Below are 22486 nucleotides of genomic sequence, written 5' to 3'. Positions count from 1 at the left end.
TCATGGACTCCCTTTCTGATTCTTCTCCCGGCCCCGATGGTCTCTCATATTCCTTTTTAACCAGATCTAGTATGACGGCTGTCTCTTATTACTTAGATCTTATTAACACCTTCTTTAGCTCTGGACTTGTCCCCGACTCCTGGAAGGAACAATTTGTCATCCCGATTCCTAAACCCGGCAAGGACTCCAATCTTGGTTCATCTTACCGCCCTATTGCCCTTTCGTCCACTCTTTGTAAGATTATGGAGCATCTGTTGAAAAACCGTCTGGATTGGTTTTTGGAAAGTCGAGGTATTCTTCCTCGTTTCCAGTTTGGTTTTAGGAAGGAAAAAGTATCACTGATAGTCACAGTATATTATCTACTGACATTCGGTTATCATTCTCTAGGGGTGAGTCTATGGCTGCAGTTTTTCTTGACATCTCATCCGCGTATGATAATGTTCTTCTATCTGTACTTAGAGATAAATTGTCCCAACTGAATATCTCTCCTAAGGTAGTCAATTTTATTTGTAATTTGCTGATGTTCAGAATTATCAACGTGAGATGGCAGGGTGAAGTTAAGGCTGTACGTCACACATGGAAAGGCCTACCTCAGGGCTCAGTCCTGAGCCCGATTCTTTTTAATATTTATTCGTTTGACCTTGATAAGTCGGTAAATTGGGCTTGCAGATTGTTACAATATGCAGATGATGTAGTCCTCTACTGCTCAGATAAAAGTCCACTTCGTGCTGTGGAAATGGTTAATGGGGCTTTGGTATCATTAGGTTCATGGTTAAATATGCATGGTCTCTCCTTATCTTCAGCTAAAAGTTCGGCCATTGTGTTCTCTAGAAGTCTGATTACTCCAGCCTGTCGTTTTGTTTTTAATGAGGAGCCTATCCCCTTAGTAGATTCTGTTAAATTTCTTGGAGTGTTCTTTGATCGGAGATTTGTGGGCTCTTCTCATCTTTCTTATATAGCTAAAAAATGCGAAAGGAATATTAACATTCTTAAGGCCCTATCAGGTGCTTGGTGGGGAGCCCACCCATATTCTCAAAAATTGTTATATAACGCTTTAATCCGCAGCCTTTTAGATTTTGGTACTTTTATATTCGAACCCTGTAATAAATCAGCTCTCACTGTGCTAGAACGTATTCAAATGAGGGCTCTCAGAATTGTTACGGGTGCCATGAAGCCTTCCCCAAACAGAGCTATCCAGGTTGAATGTGTGGATCCTCCGTTGGATTTAAGAGGGCAACTTCTTGCAGACCGCTTTTTATTTGGTATCTCTGCACTATCTTCTCATCCTCTTCTCCCAAAACTGCGTCTTCTTCAATTATATGGGTCAAGCAAAGCATACTGGCGTAATAAAGATCAACCCAATTTGGTTAATAGTCTAGTGAAAATAGCAGCTCTTAAACCCCTATTATGAAATCTTCTACTCTACCTATTTATTCTGTTCCTTTCGAGGCTCTTACGCATGTACCCAAAGTCGTAACTAATATTGGCATAGATAAAGGGTCTCCTTCTGCTAATTCGACTTTCTCTAAGTTTGTTCACTCATACTATTCAGGTCATCGGCTCTTTTTTACTGATGCATCTAAATTATCGGATCAGGGTTGTGTAGGGGCAGCTTTTCTCATATCAAACTCGGATATCTTAGCAAAATTTAAACTTCCTCCTGAAGCGTCAGTATTTTCTGGTGAATGCTTGGCCCTCTTAAAAGCTCTAGAATATATCTTTGTCCATAAGTTGCCAAAATGCGTAATTTTTTCTGACTGTCTCAGTGCAATTCAGTCTATTATGTTACGCCCTTTCAAGAATTTCGCACGTAGCTATCTTATTTGTCAACTAAAAAACAAAATTTTTGAATGCCATTCTGCTGGCTTAGAGATAGTATTTGTTTGGATCCCTAGTCACTCGGGCATAGTAGGTAATGAGAAGGCGGACATAGCCGCCAAAGAAGCTGTTCTTGATGGGGATGACTCCTTTTTTAAAATATATTCGCCTGATATCCTGAACATCCCCTTCGAGTTCATGAAGAAAAAATGGGCTACCCGATGGACCCGTGCTAAGAAATGCTTCTTTTCTGAAATTCAGCCATCTATCCCATCCCGTCCATGGTTTTTCAAAAATAGATCTCTTTCTAAAAGACACACTAGCATTATTATTAGACTCAGATTAGGTCGTGTTTGTTCGTCCGAGCAATTACATAGTTTTAAAATGAAAGATTCTCCTATATGCGACTGTGGTACTGAAGTTGGTAATATTGATCATATTTTCTTTAACTGTCCGCTAAATAACAAATCTCCTGATCTTTATTCCTACCTTCCAAATATTAATGTACCTTTACCTACTAATATGTCTTCATTGTTGTACCTAACTAGTAATAATAAAGTGGTGTATGCTATAAGTAAATTTATGTCAAAAAACAATATTGTCCTTTAAAAGGCACCTTTTTTACTTAGTGTTGAACATAAATGTTTGTTTTTGTATTAAATTATAATAATATAATAATCAAAAGAATGTTTGTTTAGAATAAGTAATTTTTGTTTGTCATTTTCTTATATTGTTCTGCAGGTATTACCCAGTCTATCTTTTTGCTCTATGTTTATTTTCTATCCTCATGCCGTGTGAAGTTCGATACTCGTTTTTGGCAGAATTGTGCTTAACTGCGCGGTAGCCATAGACTAAAAAGTGAAGTGAAGTGAAATTTTGTACGAAGCACTAAATATTGCTGTATATTATTATGATCAATATCCAGAGAAACCAGAGGAAAATCAAAATTCAAGTCAACATTAAAATAACTTTAATAATAAATTAATCAATTCTTATTAAAAATATATCAATTTTTTATATACAATACAATGCACAGTTTAATCACAAGTATAATACTTATAAGTGAATACGTATTTCCTTATATCTTTTCTCTATATCTAGTGGCCACTTGGCCAGTACAAAAAATTCTTTAGGTATTTAACACTTGTTTATTTAAATAGGTTCACCTTTTTTTTTTTTCAGTTAGCAAATCCTGACCAGATTGTTCCAAAGAATAAAACAAAAAGTAAAACATTGCTGAATTCATCTCCAAAGGTTTATCAACTATAACTGCTATCATTATAACTCAATGTACAAACGTCAGTCAAGCAAAGGAATGATTCATACCTTTGGTTAGCAGTGGCTACACTGCATGTATGGAATGACTGTTAGAGCCTTTCTCTAACCGCTGTCCTCGTTGCTTCCACACTGGTCAGCATGACTGGCATCTCAAGATCTGTATTAAAAAGGGGTAACTATGACTTACAAAGTCACTAAATTATCTCTATATAATATCACACATTTAGTTCTATGCAAGTATTATTACAAGGTTAATTTCATGTTATATTCTTTCCATTATAGGTTCTCAAATCTCACTGAAATCATTAATTCCAAGATGCTTATTGAAGTTATTACAGTTCCAACTATTTATCATCATCATCATTATCATGACCATCATCATGTTAGTTCCCTTTGAACTACATAAATGTAGTACTTAAATACATATGTAAAGTATCTCAAAGATACCTTCCAGTCACCATTATGGTGCATCAATATTCATACCAAAGTACTACACAAATAATGCAGTAAATCAGTAAACAAAGTCAATTTCTAACAACATTTGTCTTTCATTATAGTTGCTATTATCTCAACTAATGCATTGAGATATATCAACTCAATTCAGCATATTCAGGATACAAAATTCCACATATGATAGTCAAACTCAATATGAAAGCTTTGTAACCATTCTCTCACAAAGTACACTTCTCAAATATAGAGAATAAATGCAGATGGTATATCACGGATACAACATCAGATCAGATGAGTATAACATCATCATTGCAAGTATCTTAACACCACTCATAAACACAACTATGGCAAGCACATTAACATTACACATAGATCAACACATTACAGATTATTAGAGATATTTCATAAACCACAGAACACCTCTGTAGTACACACATTATCAAAGCCACTTTTAGGTAAATCATAGATGTTTCATAAACCACATTATCATAGCCACTTTTATCTTTCATATACCACAGAACCTCTCTTTGGTAACCACATTATTAATGCCACTCATATATACATTACAGACTTAAGGCTATACACTTACATAGCGTCACAACGCCCCACATCAATGGCCGGCGCTTGACAAATAATTGTTGGACCCAAACTGTGTACGAAGGTTCGTCAACCTTCCAGAAAAGCGCTAATCTTGTACACATGCCCGACAGCCCTTACAGGGTTCACCATCTTGGGGGGTCCTCCCAGAGGATGCGTGAACCCCTGGCCGGCAGGCTTCAGCGACCGGATCCTCACAAAACCACCGGCACTTACCAAGGCTGGGGGCATACGTCCATCCCCAGCCAAATTGTAATTTTCTCATATTAAATAAACAGCATAATTACCAAGGCTGGACCACGCCCCCAGCCTCTGGTTGCGGACATACCAGCATCAGAGTTACCCGATGCCTGGTCCCAAAACACTTTGGGGCCGCGCTGACTTTATTAAACGCCATGATTGCTTCTTAAACACACACACACAGATAAGCCCTACGGTGTTGCAAATCAGGCTAAATATTTCATAATGCCGTCTCTCCAGACGCAAAATCATAATTCATAATTTAGTCTAAACAGACATAATAGTTATATTTCATAACAATCACAATTGCATTTTATAACCCTGCCTCGGCAGACTCCATGTTGTGCAACAATTGTCAGGTATCCAAATGTTCTCAATATGAATAAACATGGAATAAACTCCAATTCAACACACTATCAATAACAGAAACACCATCATCGTAAACTTTGTAATAATGCATAGCAATAATATTCAATCATGAAAAGTTAGTTTTAGGTTAAATGAACGAGAATGTTTTGGGAGAATAACTCCTCTTATCAAGAGATAAAAAACACCACTTAGCTTTCTTTGGTGACTCGGCTCCCCTTGATGAGCACTGATTCGAATATTAATTTACATAATTAAATTCAACACGCCATAAAGTGACAAACAGGTTCTTACTGGTTTAAATGGAGGTTGTTTCGTTCAGTTGGTAGTGTTGCCAGGTAACTCGCGAAACGTCGCGACAATATATGACATGACTACGCGCCATGTTGCGGAATTTCATTAGAACTATTTTCTTCATACTACAATCCTATTTTGAATTAGCCGGAATTATTGTAAACAAACGTGTGGCCGGTGCTATAAAAAATTTGCACCATTCGAGGTATTAAAATTGCCGATATTTTACAAGTTTATTAAAAATCTTTACATATTCCATTACACAAATAATGACTCTGTTTGAACTAAAATAAATTTCAACACAAAACGTTTTGGTATATTAATTGAAATTAAGAAGCCGTTTTTTTCGGGTACTTTGTTTATTGCTCTGGTATCACTGTGGAAATGAACCTGGGCGACCAAGTAGCGGGCCGCTAAACATTATTTTTCAGCAACTTTCGAGACTAGGTGGTAGTGAATTTTAATGGCTAATTAAAACCGACTTCAAATACGATGGTGCAAAATAAGGTGGTTATAAATTTAATTATTGGTTTCGTAAGTATCTGATATGACAGAACTTCGTCAATTTTGGACCGATTTTTACTTTGACTTGCATGGGATCATAACATTATATACTTAACAGTCATCGTGTTCGATCGGTTCACGATTTTAAGTGTGTAATAGAGTGATCGTTAATAACTGGTTACAAGTTATTTGTTTTTCCGTCGGCCCTTACTTTGAGAACCCCTGACTTGAGCTGCGCGTGTTACTTTGACAGTGACAGCAGTATGTTTACGTTTGTTCTGTTCAATTCGTAATGGGAGTATATACCCAGCTGTCACCAGAACAACAGCGCCCTCCTGACAATAATCATATATTTCTGGTCAAGCTTTACTTACAGTAGTATTTATAGGCTTAACTTAACGGCCCAGCCACGACATTGGTCTAAGCGCGACAGTGGTGAGCGGCAGCCATAAGTGCGAATGAAAAGTCCCATCGCTGTGTCTCGCTTCAATGTATGGCCGCCGCTCACCGCTGTCGCGTTTAGACCAATGTCGTGGCTGAGCCGTAACAGAGGTAAATCTAGTCTATTGTTTAAGGTGTCAATGGTGTCATTGTATATTTCATTGGTCAATATAATATATAGGGTACAGTCTGACCAAAAAGAAAAGAAATTAAAAAGTGGCAACATCATAGTGTCGTCCCGTTTTATCACACATATTGATTTGAAAGCGATGACAATACAATGTTGCCACTTTTTAATATCTAAGTAGGTACTCTTTTTTGGTCAGACTGTATGTATGTACAAAAAATGTCAACTCTAACACAAAAATATATACTGATAGCAACACGAAAGTCACAATACAGACAAGTTAAAAATCAATTGTAAATATGCTAGGTACTGTGAGAGAATTTTATATTTATATTATTTTGAGATGAAAAATTGAACATACAAAATTATAGTTGTGTTGCCGTGGTAACATACATGACAATATATCGGCACTAATTAGTCAGTTTAGTCACGTTATTTATAGTTAGATTAAAAAAAAAGTTCTGTGGAATACAAATGGGTCCACTTTCTTCAACCTAATAAGAGTAATAATAATAAGGCAACATTTTACACTCGTCTTACAAGTTTAATGCAAGGGATACTACATCATGCGCGGATCCAGGGGGAGGGGGGGGGGTCATGACCCCCCGGAGCCTAGCCTGGACCACGTGACCCCCCCCGGGCACGAAGCTGGATCCAGCGCTTGTACTAAATTTCAATTATAGCGACATTCCATTTCCCATATGCATAAATGATTATATAATCTTACATTACATCTCAAATGGCAATAAAAAGTTACCCTTGTATTGTTCACATTTATTTGCGATTCGACCAAAGATTCAGATTCTATATAGGGTATGTCTAATAGTGCTCCTACACTTGTTCTTGAACGTCTTATAATTGCCGGTGTGGGAGCACCGTAAGGCACGGGTCCCACCAGAAGCGAGGAAGCGATGAGCTATCGGCGGTAGAAACGAAAAAATAAAGATCCCGTGTAAATAAATAATAAATAAATAAATATTGGGGACACCTTACACAGATCAACTTAGCCCCAAACTAAACAAAGCTTGTACTATGGGTGTTAAGCGGCGATATACATACTTAAATAGATAAATACATACTTACATACATAGAAAACATCCATGACTCAGGAATAAATATCTGTGCTCATCACACAAATAAATGCCCTTACCGGGATTCGAACCCAGGACCGCGGCTTAGCAGACAGGGTCACTACCGACTGAGCCAGACCGGTCGTCAAATGAAATAGAGACGCGATGATACCGCGAGCGAGTTATAGTTTGTCGCCGAGCGATCTCTCTTTTATTTACACGGGAACGCTTATCTTTTGTTTGTCTTTTGGTGGGACTAGTGCCTTAGACATACTAGGGCCATTTTTTTTTAAAGTCGTCCACCCCACTTTTTTTTTGGATTTTGAAATTTTTCGAATTTTTTTTGTGGTTTCCACTCAGAATCGCGAACTCTTTCAATTCTAATAGGAGAAAAAAAGTGTCCCAAGATTTTTTTCCCATTCCGTTACCATACGGAAGGTTCGAAAAAATGTATGGAAATCTTGGGACATTTTTTTTCTCCTATCAGGATCGAAAGAGCTCGCGATTCTGAGTATTAATCACGTAAAAAATACCCAGGTTACAAAAAAAGTGGGGTGGACAACTTTGAAAAAAATGGCCCACTAATGTTTCAAAAATGACAGTTATTATAGATAGCGCTGTGTGGATAATAGGTTTTTTAAATGGGGCAGAGCCATCTACATTTAATTAATTTAATTCAACCAGTGAATCATAGCTTGTCAGCCATTTATATATCATATAAATTAAGGGTACATACATTTATATTATAATTAATTAATTATTTATTATCACGCACATTTAAGAGATTATAATATTTACACCGATTTAGCGTCAGGGTATAAGTGACGTAATATTATACAAGAACAATAAATCAGGAATAACACAATCGAGTTAAACACCCTTTAAATTCTGGTGTTAAGTCTATAAAAAAAATCAAATCATATATTTATAACATTTTAACAGGATATTAAAACGTCCAAATAATTTCTAGCCGAGGCAGTTCTTTAATAACTCATTATAATCATCATCATACCAGCCCTTTATTGCCCACTGCTGAGCAAAGGCATCTCATCTGATACGCCACTTCTCCCGATCCTGGGCTTGTCTCATCCAGTTGTGACCCGCTATTTTCCGGATGTCATCGACCCAACGAGTCAACGGATGCCAGGCGTAATTGAATAACTACCATATTCTACTATCATATTCTTTAATAACTACCTCTTGTCTTTTAAAAATATTTCCAAATCAAATTGTTCTACTTACAAACCTATCTGTCAACTCCTATTAAAGCAATGTGTAGTGTTATTGTTCTGCAGAAAGCTCGGGGTCTTGCCCTCTTTCACCACCCTTAAGGCTTGCAGCACCCTGGCCGTATCCAGCTCTTTCCCAGATGCCCTTTCATTGTCTAAACAAATCTCCTCCATCCTTGTATTGAACTGTTCTAGAACCTTTACTCTGTAATCTACGGTGGACGCAACTGGGTTAGCGGTGAGCCATAGATATTCTAAAACAGGGAGTTTACAAATATGCTGGACCTCTTCGACATCTGTGACGCAGTTGCAGCTCAAATCCAAGCTTTCTAAGGAGTATAACCTCGAGAATCCTTGGAGAGTTTCGACCTTGTTCTGTGAGAGATCTATCTTGACGATGTTACCTATCTTGGAGTGCCAGCTCTCGCAGAGTTGGAAGTTGTTCATGGACAGGTTGAGGACGCGCAGCTCGTGGAGACAGGACACGTCGCACAGCTCGGCCAGCTTGTTGGAGGACAGGCTGAGGTGCTGCAGCTTCGGGACGAGCTTGATCGCCCAGTCCATGTCTTTTATGTTGTTGCTTGCGAAGTTCACGACTGACAGCTTCTTCCATTTCTGTAAAGAATTATATAAAGTTGTATTATGGGGTAGGTATAGGCATATATTTTATGTTCCATTATGTCAAATATACTGATTAAGCATGTTAGTGAACATGTTATTATATGAATGTTAGAACATGACATGTTGTAACATTTCATCTTCGAAAATATTTTGTTTTATTTTTCTGATTCGATCAACCAACTATGACCAGTACAATATAAAACAACAACTACTTAGAAGTTATATTCGTTGTTATTTTGTACTGGCCACAGTTAAATAAATGATTATGTAATGTTTACTGAACAAGTCTATATTCAAACTGACCTATAGTCGCACTAATCACTTATCGCAATGGATACAGTATTAGTATTTACTAGTCGCTGTTCGGAATGTCTTTATCTAAGTCTTTAAGCGCGACAATGGCACGTGTAACCCTTAACTAGCTAATCAAATACATCTGTCCTAAACATATACATAATCTACAAATACATATGATAGTATCTAAGCTAAAATCTATACACTGGCATATTCAGTTTGTCAGAAACTAAGCAGTAAAGTCGCGAGATGCCCACATTTTGAAAATTAGTCGCCTTTTTGCTCTCAAACTGGATGTGCCTTATTTTATATCTATTTTTATAACAAAATTGGTGTATTACGGCTCCCTCACGCGGCGACTGGATCCGCGTATAACGGCCGAGTGTTCGCAAATCTGACATTGAACATAATCTGTTTATCTTCATTGGTTAGACCAGTCGAAGGAGATATTCTGTATTCATAAAGGAAGAGAATGTTTAGAAAATGCGAAAACACAACCCCTTACTCAACATAGATAGGTAAGCTAGGATGTGATGAGCTGTTCTTACTTTGAATTTTTTGTATAGGATCGAAATAGCCACGCCACATATTTTGAACTAGATGTAGAGTCTGAAAAGTCAGTGAGAGTCATCCTTTCAACTAGCAAGTGCTTCTTAATCTAAATCTACACTAAATAGTAGCACTTATGCAGACTCATAGCATGTAAGCGATCGCGTGCCTACACACGTGATCAAAAGAGTTTACCACAATTCAGTCCGTCTAAGCTGTTAATCGGTGTATGCCTACAATAAGTCTTGTGTCATTTTGTGAGCAACGTAGAGTAACTATCCAGGCCAACCATACTAGATGTAGCAAAGAGATGCACAATACTCGTGCCAGCGTGTGCTACGCGCTACGAGCGTAGTCGATAACATAGGGTAAATAAATAGGTATGTAACGAAAAGTGTAAAAAGAAGTGTAACAAAAAATCGTGTTTTGACTTTTACAGCTGTAACAGATGTGTCGCTTTACGCACTCTAAAAAGCGCTACAATTATTAGCAGAGTTGTATATGTTTCATAAACATGCAGGACAAAATTTACTTATAGTGCCTATAGGTAGGATTGTGCCCGGATTGTGTACCTAATTCTGAGGCACAATTATTTCTTGGAATTTAGTATAGTCAATAAATGACTATTTTATATTCAGCTAGACTAATATAGTTGTAGAGTAGCTATCCAGGCCGACCACACAGCCCAGATAAAGTAATCTTAGTGACCTATTTAGATGAGCCTAGTCTTTGATAATGGACTCATGGACGCGTGCGCTCTTATCATTGTTCAATAACATAAATGTTTATGTCATTAATCAGATTAATCTGAAAATAAAGTTCACGCGTTTGAGACCACTGTTTATTTCAAAAGAAGTCCATAATAGCTGTATTGCAAACTAGCTTTTGCCCACGGTTTCGCTCGCGTTAAATCCAAGCGGAATGCTCAATACAAACTTCCACACCCCTTTTAGGGAAGTAGGGGGTTAGAAAGAGACAAAAGGTAACCTATTTGACGATCAGTCTGGCTCAGTCGGTAGTGACCCTGCCTGCTAAGTCGCGGTCCTGGGTTCGAATCCCGGTAAGGGCATTTATTTGTGTGATGAGCACAGATCCTGAGTCATCTATTCTGGTTATCTATTTAAGTATGTATTCCTGAGTCATGGATGTTTTCTATGTATATACTAAGTATGTATTTATCTATTTAAGTAAGTATATCGTCGCTTAGCCCCCATAACGTACAAGCTTTGTTTAGTTTGGGGCTAAATTGATCCGTGTAAGGTGACCCAATATTTATTTATTTATTTATGTCACTCTCCATCTCTTCAACTATTTCCACTTAAAAAATCATATCAATTCGTCGCTCCGTTTCGCCGTGAAAGACGGACAAATAAACAGACACACACACTTTCTCATTTATAATATTAGCATGGATGGATAGTATGGACTATGGATGCAAACAACCTTCGCAATACGCAAATTAATATGTAACTTATACACACGTAACACACGCAATTCCAGGGTCGCAGATGCAGCTCAAATCATATATTCAATGAAGTATGTCAACTTATACTTACATAAGGTTAGTAGTCTAGGTTAGGATGTCTGTATACTAGGCTAGGCTAGATATTTGATAACTATAATAGATTAGATACCTAAAAGGGTAGCATAGGTTGGTTAACTGACGTTTTGTACACCATAATGTAATGCTAATGAAACAGTTTTTAAGTTTAAAAAAAAACTAGTATCATTAGCGGGCATTTCCGTCTCAATTGTAATTATTTTAGAATCAACGTGATTACGCCAGATATTTTACACACTATCAAATATTATGTTTAATTAAAAATAATCATTCATTGGATATTTAAATAAAACATAAATTCGTGGTCGTTGGGCGTCATTAGTGTAGAGTGATTAGTAATTACTCAATAATAACTTTGATCGAATTTTACTACCCATGTCAATGTCACAATAGACTTGTGTGAGACTTACCACAGTATCCGCTATGCTGGAAGGGTCTTTATGTAGAATATCTACTAGCAAGAACTCATTCATTGACACCACACTCGCCACCAGTACTGATAAACTCACAAGTGTGTCTCGGAGGGAACCTGGGGAAGGAAACATTTTTTTTAGTCTTCAGAAAATATTTGTGCTATTATGTTACGATTTTGAATAAGACTCATATTTCACCTAATTGCCAAAATGCTGTACAATATCTTCTAACTTTTGTTTAGTACGTTTTTGAAACTTGATCAGTAGGCCCAGCACATGATTGCCTCGAGAGTATGTCGCCGCGAGATAGACTACCCGTCCTTATGTTATTAATACAGTTAGAAGAAGACGTGTCATCTATCTCGCGGCGACATACTCTCGCGGCGACATAGTCCTACTGTGTGGAAAACATGTACTACTATTTAGTACTTTTCTCAATATGAAATGTCATATATTATAATGTATCTTAAACTAAAAACTAATTTATGTTATGAAGAAGCATTAGTACAAATGCCACTGGGGTGGTTAGAGTTTAGTCCAATATCATTTTCAGGATATTCAGGCAAAATGGCCACAATGACTGTCAATTCACACAAAATGCCTATCAAAACTAGATGTACTCGTAGATGTAGTAAAACTAAGTTCTATCTAATGCTACCACTGTACCAGTCAAAGAGGACAAATAGAAATGCTTGTCAATGTTTTATTTGACGTCCCAAAATATTCAGAATCCAATCCAAAATTATGAACTCACCAACACTCTGTATACATCCCATAGGAACTCCAAGTATTGTCAACTCCTGCAGAGACTTAAACGGCACCAGGTCAAACTGCAGCTCATTAGGGACTATGGAGCTCGTGCCAAGCTTCTCGTAGCTGCCCTCGATGTTCAGAGCTCGGAGCTGCGAGCAGTAGTCGAGGATGTGGCTGAAGTCATACATTTGGTCCTGTTTCTCGGTTGGTGGGCAGGCCATTTTTAAACGCTCACTTATTGCATGCAGCTGAAACAAATAGAAGTCAGTTGATAGTTACTACTGATTCTCAGCAAAATTTCTGAGCTAAATGGTAGAAATAATACAAATTTAACCCCCCCCCCCCCCCCCTTCTCCTTCAGATTCAGGTCTGGGCTATGGGCATAAATGCTGACCAGGGGCCAGCGCTGATAGATCACCTGAGCTGAGAATAAAGCTAGTTCATTATTCATTTATTCAGTTGTCAATCATGTTCATTTAGTTCCACCCTTGATGCCATTCTACTTATGTGGTGGAAGGAAACCTGAATATGGGACACAGACCAACCCCTATAGACATCCATTACAAGATGACTCGCGGTCACCAGCCTTACTTGTATTTGCCATGATATAAGCGCGGGCGCTCGCCGTGCCCGATCAGTAACGACCAAGTAACCGACCCGAAAGCAGCTCGTGTTTTTCACAATAAAAAAATTGAAAAAGGGTATTTTGATGCCTTAAAGATGTCCACCTGTAGTGTGAAATGGTGTGGAAAGGTAACAAGAAGATCAAATTTAAAAACAGACAGTATTACATTCCACAAATAAGTCATATTTATAATTTATTCAGAGCCGGCATAGGTCAACTTAGACTGGCTATTTACGCGACTCCCTTTTCATCTGGCGCGACCACGGCGCGACTGCCTGCCGTCCTTGAAACGACCAATCGCAGTGCGCTAAACACATTCCCCTCCCGCTCCTCGCGCCCCAAGCACTGGTGATTTGTAGCGCGCACAAAATTTACAGTATTGGCACTCTATAGGAGGTTCTCTGTGATATGGGATTTGTCTCTCTCATACTTTATTCCCCAATTGAACTTTTCTTACTGCTAATAATTAACTATGGTTAAGTAGAAAAAAAAATTAGAACAATAATATTAATCTTTAACAATACATAATTTGCATATACATATTTACATGAGAAAGTAAGAGTAGTTGGTGCTGCATATAAATTATTTAGGATAATGGAGCAATAATAATTGTGAAGGCGACTTATTATTTATTAAAACAGCTGTTATGTAAAGTAGCAAGTATTACTTTTAAGTTTTTTTGCTTCTGTATATAGATGTTTAAGAATTGATATTGTCTAACTAAGCGTCAAAATACTTTCTGTCATAAGATTTCAGGACTTAATATAATTTCTTAATTTTCTTATATCTTATATTATCTTATAATATTCTTGAGCTTAATGAATGATATTATGTGATTACAGTTCTAATCTCCTCTCTCAATCAGGATCAATAATGGATAGATAAGCTATAATAAGCTGATATCTTATCTTTCTAATACAATAGGTATCAAAACTGTACACAAAATGACTAATAACACTGAGTCATTTGTCATGGGGGTCATGACCCCCTCCCTGGAGCCTAGGTTGGCCATACAAATAGACCACGTGACCCCCCTCTGGGGCCTGGGCCTTTACCACGTGACCCCCCCCCCTGGGCACGAAGCTGGATCCGCGCTTGACTACAGCTACCATGCATACTGCATATTTATTCCAATTAGGTTTTCTTTTCCTTAAGTGAGTAACTTATGTAGTAATTTGATGATTTAAAAATATTGTACTGTAAGTAAACAAACCTCCATTGGCGTAAATTTATGTGACTTTTCATTCTCTAATAACTTATCCCCTTCTAAAAACAAAGTCTTGGCCAAATCCTGCAGCAGGAAAAATATATCATACAAATGCATGTCCAGAAAGTGGGCGAACTCATACGGCATAGACAACTTCAAATAGTTGAAAACGTTCTTCAAATACACGTCCAACGCCTCCCGCCTTTGTTCCACGAACTTTGGTGTTTTATTCCGTATAACTTTCTTTGGGGGCAATAACTCCTTGGCCACTCCATGGTTAGAGATGAGCTTGTCGTGGAGCTCTACAAAGTCATTGTACCGATGCAACACGTTCCACTGCACAGGGCCAACTTTAACTGTTATTCTGTAATAAGTTACAGTTTCTTTCGAGCTCGTCTGGTCAACGCTCACCGACGCTTCATTTCGGTGATTTACAAACGACGACATATTTAGTATTTGAAGAACTTCTGCTTCGTGTCACTGAATTTAATCGTCGACTATTTGAATAATTATTTTGATTTTGTTTTCACATTTCGTGTGACGCAATGAACGGGGAACTTCCGCGAAATGAGCCTTTTGTTTGACAGTCATTTGACACTGACAGAATGACACTTTGACAGGTAGAGTTTCGTGTCCGTGTTGTATATTTGTAGGTAAGATTATAATTATAGAACAACACTTAACAATCTCCATCAAAGAATAATATAGTATTTTTTCTACTCCCGTGTTGTTATTCGTCATTTACAGAGTCGTTCATAGATCGTTAATACCCTACATAAAAGATGCCCGCCCCCGCCCGGCGCCCCGCGCACCCACGCATACGATATAGCTCTTAAAGCATTGTGAGGATGCCTTTAAGGGATATAGCGGGGGCGCGGCGCGCCGGGGGCTGGCGGCGGCGGCGCGGGCTGGCGGCGGCGGCGCGGGGGAGTGCGAGCGACAGGGGGAGTGCAGGAATAGAGGGGAGGCCGACGCGTCAAAATACAGGAATTAGTGCGAATTTCACGAAAGTTATTCTAGAAAACTATTATAAAGTAAGTGCATGGTCGTAGAAAAAGTATTGTATGCAACGGTGTTTAACTGTCAAAAAATACTCGCTTCGCCTCAAATTGTTACCCACGCCACTCGTCTTTTTTTACCTCCTTTAAACGCCTGTTGCATAAAAAATATAATAATACTCACTAATCTCCATCAAGTTTATAGTTTTTTTCATGCAATCTGTTATGCCATTTTTATTTTCCATAATGTATGTGGATACAATTCAATTCAATTCAAAATATCTTTATTCATGTAGGCCTAGTTACAAGCTCTTATGAATAGTTCATTACATATATATTATGATCTTACTTACTAGTTTGTCCTCGGCTTCGCTCGAGTTAGAATGAGACAAAAGTAGCCTATGTCACTATCCATCCCTTCAACTATCTCCATTTAAAAAAAATCACGACAATTCCGTTTTGCCGTGAAAAGCGGACAAACAAACTGACAGACACACTTTCCCATTTATGATATTGGTATGGATTTACTGTCGCATGAATTCCAATAAGTAAATATGAAATAAAACAAATCTATAGTTCAATTTATTTTATTGACATCTGAATTATCCAGGTAACTGATTCTATTCAATTGATGGTAATGTTTGAGAACAATTTGTTATTCTTAGCAATTGGCAAGCGTATTTTGCAGGTACAGTCAGCGTCACAATAAAGCTAAAAACTATTACTGGCAAGGGCCAAATATTTGTTGCTGAGCATAAGGAAGGATTCTGAAGTGATGTGCTGACTTACTGCCTTGTAAGTTGCTTGTAAGTCATGTAAAAGTTCTTATTTAAGGTCAGTGCGGGCAAGACCGGCATAGTTTATTTGAAATAAAGTTTGAGTGGATAAAACTCTATAATTAATGTAGTCTGGCGTAATGCGCATGGTCCTATGAGATAGCAAATATTATACTTTACAAAGCTTTTATAATATTTTGGTGAAATAAGGTACTTTTAAGTCATAAAAATCACATTTTATAAGGCTCGGCGGGTTGACCGTCCTCCCGCGATGAGTACAGAAAGACCGTCTAGTGCTAGTGCTTGTTGTCGCGTAATTTCCTATGAGACTAGGTTCCAAAATCATGATCATTGTTATTTTACGTAATAACAGGGCAGAATGTGCTAGATAATTAATAAAATAATGTTAAAATTTTGAACATATAAGCATTTTTCTATTTATAAGGCAAGACCGGCATAAGTCCCGTAGATGGGGTTCATAACCTTTTCTTTTCAGGTCCAGATATTGCATAATACTGTTTTTACAACGAACAGCTGCGATACAATTTAGTCACGATATTACAGACTCATATAAATCCAACTACTTATCTGTTTTTGAAACTTTTTTTATTAAGAAAAGGTAATAGGATATTAAGATGTCGTGAATTGGTTTGGTAACATTTCTTAGCAATGCTTGGTTTTTCTATAGTTACTACCAGAGTTACCACCTACCTGAGCTACCACCCCCGAAAACCTATTGACGACACCCATGACGACTTTTTGTCAAAGTGACAGCCAGCAATGTCAATTAACGGTCGGGTAGCCTTAAAATAGTCGGTCAAAAGTGTCAAAACCGTTTTAAAGGGTACCCATACGGTCCCTGTTGAGTAATACTAATGCTGATTATAAAAATAATAACCAACTTGAAACCCTACTCTCTTTTGAAATATTTGTCACCGCAAAAATAATAAAAAACGGTTAGAGCTTACGATAATTCTACTAACTTAAATATGATGATGAATAATGCAGTGTAGGCTTACTTCTGTTCACCTCTTATCATTCTTCACAACCATGTCACATATATTTTATTTTTACTTAATACTTTCGAATGATTTTAGTAACACCATACGAATCATTATCAAAACTGTATTTCGAAGTTAAAATCAAAAACGGTACAACTATCATAAGCCAAAAACGTACCTATATATTGATATTGTTTAGACTCGACTTATTTCCAATAAAGCCTAAAAAAGGTTGGCAACTCCTTGTTTATCATATGCCGGTCTTGCCTTTCTTTTTTATGCCGGACTTTCTGACTAGGCACAATTTCTAAGTTACATATTTCAGAACATAAAACTAGAAATTGAGCGCGTTTTGAGTAGAATAATAGTACTAGTCAGAAATAACGGTTATTAAATGACTGCGTTACATACATGATATATAAATATTCCGACTGCTTCTATTTTATTTTATTTTTTTGCGGAACCATGTTGAACTTGATGTTCGAGTTCGAAACGAGAAACAAGTTTATTGTTAACTAGTGTTCGTCCTAGGGATATGTATTGAAGACCAATGGATTAAGGATGAAAAACTGCTATACCTCCAGAGGTGTGAGTGGCGTAGATATATAAACAAAAAAGTTATAGTCAATAGACGGTCTTTCCGGGTAGACGGTCTTCCCCACACTGACCTTAAATCTACAAAATACGTGTGATGTATTAAGAAAGTTACTTAGATAAAATGGTACAGTGTGTGATGCTGATTGTACTATGAAATATACAATAAAACACCGAAATTTACAACTTTGTGTCCAAGTTAATATCAAATTAAGTTTGTGTTCATGACCTACTTATTCTTATAAACAATAAATTGACTTATTACACACACAAGTTAGAAATATAATATATATTCTTATTTAATTACAAATTTGCGCTTACATAACCTTATATAAAGATGTCTGTATCCGTTGGACGGAAAAGGACGTGACGAAGTAAGGACTAGAGTCCCTAAGTCCTGGATTTAAAAGCTTTGCGCAACAAATACTGTCAAACTATAAAAATATAAGAAACAAAATACAACACAATAAAAATGTTCGTTTCACGAAAATAACATATCAATTCGCAAGTTATACAATAAAACATAATAATTATAAAAAACTAAGAAAGTCAAAAATCTGAAAAGTTAAAAACATCTCAATAGAATAAAAAGCACAGACATATAATAATAAAATGTTTTAGGAAAATTCATAAATCTAATTAAAAATCGTTATTAGTATTAAAACACACGCGGCTACTGATTTTAAGTAATTACGAAATACTGAATATTATGTACAATAAATAAACCAGCTTTGAACATCACAAAATCACAGTTCAAAATTACTTTCATGGCATTTACTACTCTATAAAAGTAGGGACTTACAATTATGTGTGATTATTACGTATTACTATAATTATTAAATTAAAAGAAAGTATTATCACTGAATGTTAAAAATTAAAAACTTTGATCGTTATGAAATTAAACATATAAAAATTTAAAGCAATTTCGATCCAATTCTAATTCTATTTACATACTAATCTACAATTTTACTAGTTTTTATGTACCGTGTAAGAAAAAGCATATACCATACACGTGTTTTGCAATAAAACTGGAAAATAAGTCTAAACTATACACACAATCAGACTGATGCAACAACCCATACATTTTGCTAACGTAAGTGCCTTATCAACTCGCCCTATTTTAATTTTAATTATAACCTTAATAATAATTCTCATTTGAGCACGCACAGCGCTAAATTCGATGATCCTGACATATTGCAAAACACATTTATAGTTATGACTTTATTCCAACCCAACATTTTTAAGGTAAGAGCTGTTTTTTCCGCATGGTGGCGCAGAACTGTTTATTACCTTTTTAATCAATGTCGGTTTTAGACTGCCTCCGAAAAATCAATTTTATTTCTGTCGAAGTAAGATTGTTTTTCGATTGCACATTATTAAAACTTCCGTGTGATGTACAACTGCCTTATAGAGTAAGTAATAATTTATAGTTTTCACTATAATTGACAAAAGGCACGATCAGCAGATGTGTAATATCCAACTATGCTGATATGTGGCCTGTCTCTCTTTTACACTACTCGCTTTTACATTTCAGGCCTATCTTAACGAGTGTTGTGTGATATCTTTGACCCCCGTCTAACAGTACTGAACCTAACATCCGTATAAGTTAGGTGCATACAGAGCTCCGTAAGTTTTTTTGAGCTTTTCATTTATTAGGACGGCGTAGATGGAATGGGTACGTTATTTGGCTGCTTTCAGCAGCATATTTCTTTGTCATACGGACGTATCTCTCGTAGCTACATCCTTGACGCCCCGTTTAGCCAACAGTCATAACCCCACCGTTCTCAAATAAGTATCGTCTTCATAGTTGATAGCGGAGAGTCTGAGGGCATGTTCTTCGCAGAGGGCCGCTAGTTCTTTGAGCCATTCGTCTAGTAGGACGGCGTTGAAGATGGAGCGGAGAGCGATGGACTGGTTCCAGTAGGCTTCTTGGGTAAAGACGGGGCGTTTGGCGGGCGAGTTGGTCGAGTGCGGGATGCTGTGCGGTTGTGATGGAGATGCTGAAAATAGATACGAATAATATTTGAAAAATACCGATAACATATTGGAATCAAAGTCGATTGGATCAGCAGATTTATTAATTTTTAGTATTATCACTTGTCTCACTGCCGATAATAGCACTCCATTAACAAATTGCAGATCCCATCGAGATGGGAGTAACATTACTCATGGACTTTAGAACAGACACACAGAACAAGTGGCGTGGCGTACTAGAAGAGAGGCCTATGCTCATCAGTGGGCTGATATGATGATGCTGATGATGACTAACCAGATAACCGTCTCCCGAACATGTTGGACAGACTCGTGCTGAGACTCCGCCGTTTGGTCTCGCCGCGATGTAGTGGCTCGTCGACGCGCGGGCTGCTGTTGTTACTGGGACCTGTGCACAAAACAGTGGTTATACTTCTTGAAGCTACAAGCAGGGGCGGCTCACTCCGCAAGTCTTTCACTGAGCTACAAGTACATGCCGGCAGACTCGCGGCCCATTCAGTCGTGACGACCTTCGCGCGGCGCAATAGAACTCAATGTTGGCTGTTCGCGTGTGGTCCGTTTGTTTATGTAGATAAGGATTATTAAAAGCGGCATTTTGTAAATATCAAAGTAGTGAGCCTTCTGTACTATTATTATATATTCCGTCCTACAAGTCAGATGCTATCGCAAACTCAGGGCAGCTCAAAATACAATAACAGGATTCTTAGATTTTTGACACGTTTTTTTATATATTATGCAAATTGTCTTGCTTCGTTTGTGTTTACGAATCCAAATATTCCTAGTGTACCTTCGTTGTTGGTCCTCTTGACGAACAGCAGTTCTCTCTGAACTAGAAACACGCGCGCTTTGTCCACCAGTTCAGCGGTATTGTCTAACCCGCTGGTCAAATCGTCTAGTTCGTCTCGCAGCTTGCTTAGTATCTGGAAGAAGGAATAAACTTGATGTTTACTGGCGCGGTCGGTAGGATCACAATCAGCCTTGAATACAAGAAAGTCAACGTCATATCAACTTTGGGTTAAACTTAATCAAAGACATGTAACTCCGTATAGACAGATCCCAAGACCCAAGAAAGACCCAAGAAAGTACCCAAGACTTAAATATAATAGTATAAAATTTTATCTGAGCAATTAATTCGTTTTAATCCATAGGCAACCCTATCATCCGACGCTGCGCACGTGCGGCTGGTTCTTTGTAAAAATTTTGTAGGCATTTAAAAAGGCGGCATTTCGTGAACATCAAAGCAGTGGGCCTTCTGTACTTGTACTATTATATATTCTGTGGTAAGGCGCCGCGTAGTTTCCCGACGAGTCCTTTCACAAGGTAGTTGATAAGAACGTCTGATTCTTAGAAGCGCAGTGGCTTTCTCCAGGAGGCTGCTGATGAGAGGGTAGTAATGTTGTATGTAAGTGTACCTGGTATAAGGAAGGCACGTTGGGCTGCGTGTGCGGCTGGGGTAGCAGAAGGCCGGGTAGGAGTGCGCAGGGCGCCGCGCACAGTTTGCCGAGCAATCCCGTGACTAGACAGTTGCTAAGGACGTCTGATTCTAGGAGCGCAGCTGCTTTTTTCAGGAGGCTGCTTAGGAGAGGGCCTAGGAACAAAAAAAAAATCATTGTCTAAAAACATAACGTGAAACCTAGTCACGAAATTATTCGAAAATATAATTATACCTTTGCCTAGTTGATAAAAATGAAAGCAGACGTTCATCATTCAGCAGCATCATTCATCATTCAGCAATGAAAGCAGACGTTCGTGCAGATGAATGAGTATCATGGCACGATCTAGTCACTACTGGGTTAAATCAGCTCTATTTGATCCAAGGACGTTAATGTGCAGTAAGAACGTTATTCCTTATTACATATGAAGCACAAGGTCCCTGTAGTCATGGTATACCACAAACAGCTTTCCGATAAAATATCAAGAAAATAACTGAGTAATTCCCAAAAACTTTGTAAGTACATTTGGATCGCCAGATTTCTGTACATTTTCGATAACAAAAAAGGAAAATTTCATACAAACCTAAACCTAATACCTGTAACATTTTGGGAAACCAGGCAAGTAAGGTCGCACGATAAATGATAAAACTGAGAAATAGTGCGATAGGGACGGCCAGATGTTTTATCATTTATCGCGCGACCATACTTGCCTGCATCGTGGATCTTGCTTAACATCATGGCGTATATTAGTCTACCAATTTTATCAATATCAAGATGTGATCCAAATGTACAAACTTTTTGGAAGTTGCTGGACTAACAAATAAAAAACATTGTACATAACCATTATAATTATTCACTGTACATGTAATTTGTTCTGTGCAATAAAGTGTTTACTATTACTACTAAAAAACCGGCCAAGAGCGTGTCGGGCCACGCTCAGTGTAGGGTTCCGTAGTTTTCCGTATTTTTCTCAAAAACTACTGAACCTATGAAGTTCAAAATAATTTTCCTAGAAAGTCTATATAAAGTTCTACTTTTGTGATTTTTTTCATATTTTTTAACCATATGGTTCAAAAGTTAGAGGGGGGGGACGCACTTTTTTTTCCTTTAGGAGCGATTATTTCCGAATATATTAATATTATCAAAAAACGATCTTAGTAAACCCTTATTCATTTTTAAATACCTATCCAACAATATATCACACGTCGGGGTTGGAATGAAAAAAAATATCAGCCCCCACTTTACATGTAGGGGG

General features: G+C 37.6%; 2 protein-coding genes across 2 annotated transcripts in view; both read right to left on the bottom strand.

Moving 5' to 3' along the window:
• Positions 1 to 7651: 7651 nt before the first annotated feature.
• Positions 7652 to 15009, bottom strand: LOC125226941 (nischarin). Its single transcript, XM_048131127.1, has 4 exons — positions 14444 to 15009; positions 12607 to 12853; positions 11850 to 11968; positions 7652 to 9029 (listed from the first exon to the last, which is right to left on the bottom strand). The coding sequence occupies exons 1-4, from the start codon at positions 14882 to 14884 to the stop codon at positions 8439 to 8441; spliced, it is 1398 nt and encodes a 465-aa protein (XP_047987084.1). The 5' UTR covers positions 14885 to 15009; the 3' UTR covers positions 7652 to 8438.
• A 3033-nt stretch (positions 15010 to 18042) lies between these two features.
• The window catches only part of LOC125224821 (FHIP family protein AGAP011705), a 63313-nt gene continuing 58869 nt past the window's right edge, over positions 18043 to 22486 (bottom strand). The window contains 4 exon segments of the mRNA XM_048128298.1: positions 18043 to 19806; positions 20076 to 20186; positions 20586 to 20718; positions 21211 to 21386. Of these exon segments, the coding sequence (XP_047984255.1) occupies positions 19574 to 19806; positions 20076 to 20186; positions 20586 to 20718; positions 21211 to 21386 (653 nt within the window). The 3' untranslated portion in view covers positions 18043 to 19573.

Source organism: Leguminivora glycinivorella, chromosome 1 (assembly GCF_023078275.1).
Source record: "Leguminivora glycinivorella isolate SPB_JAAS2020 chromosome 1, LegGlyc_1.1, whole genome shotgun sequence".
NCBI classification, from domain to species: domain Eukaryota; kingdom Metazoa; phylum Arthropoda; class Insecta; order Lepidoptera; family Tortricidae; genus Leguminivora; species Leguminivora glycinivorella.
Note: the sequence above shows the minus strand (reverse complement) of the source record. Positions and strands in the feature narration are given on the sequence as shown.

Bases quoted from the DNA above. Each gene is read 5' to 3' on its own strand.
- LOC125226941 (XM_048131127.1), bottom strand. From the start codon at position 14,884: ATGTCGTCGTTTGTAAATCACCGAAATGAAGCGTCGGTGAGCGTTGAC. The intron at 11,969-12,606 runs GTGAGTTCATAA...TTCCTTCCCCAG, and splicing joins GGGATGTATACAGAGTGTTG to GTTCCCTCCGAGACACACTT. The intron at 9,030-11,849 runs GTAAGTCTCACA...AATTCTTTACAG, and splicing joins CCAGCATAGCGGATACTGTG to AAATGGAAGAAGCTGTCAGT.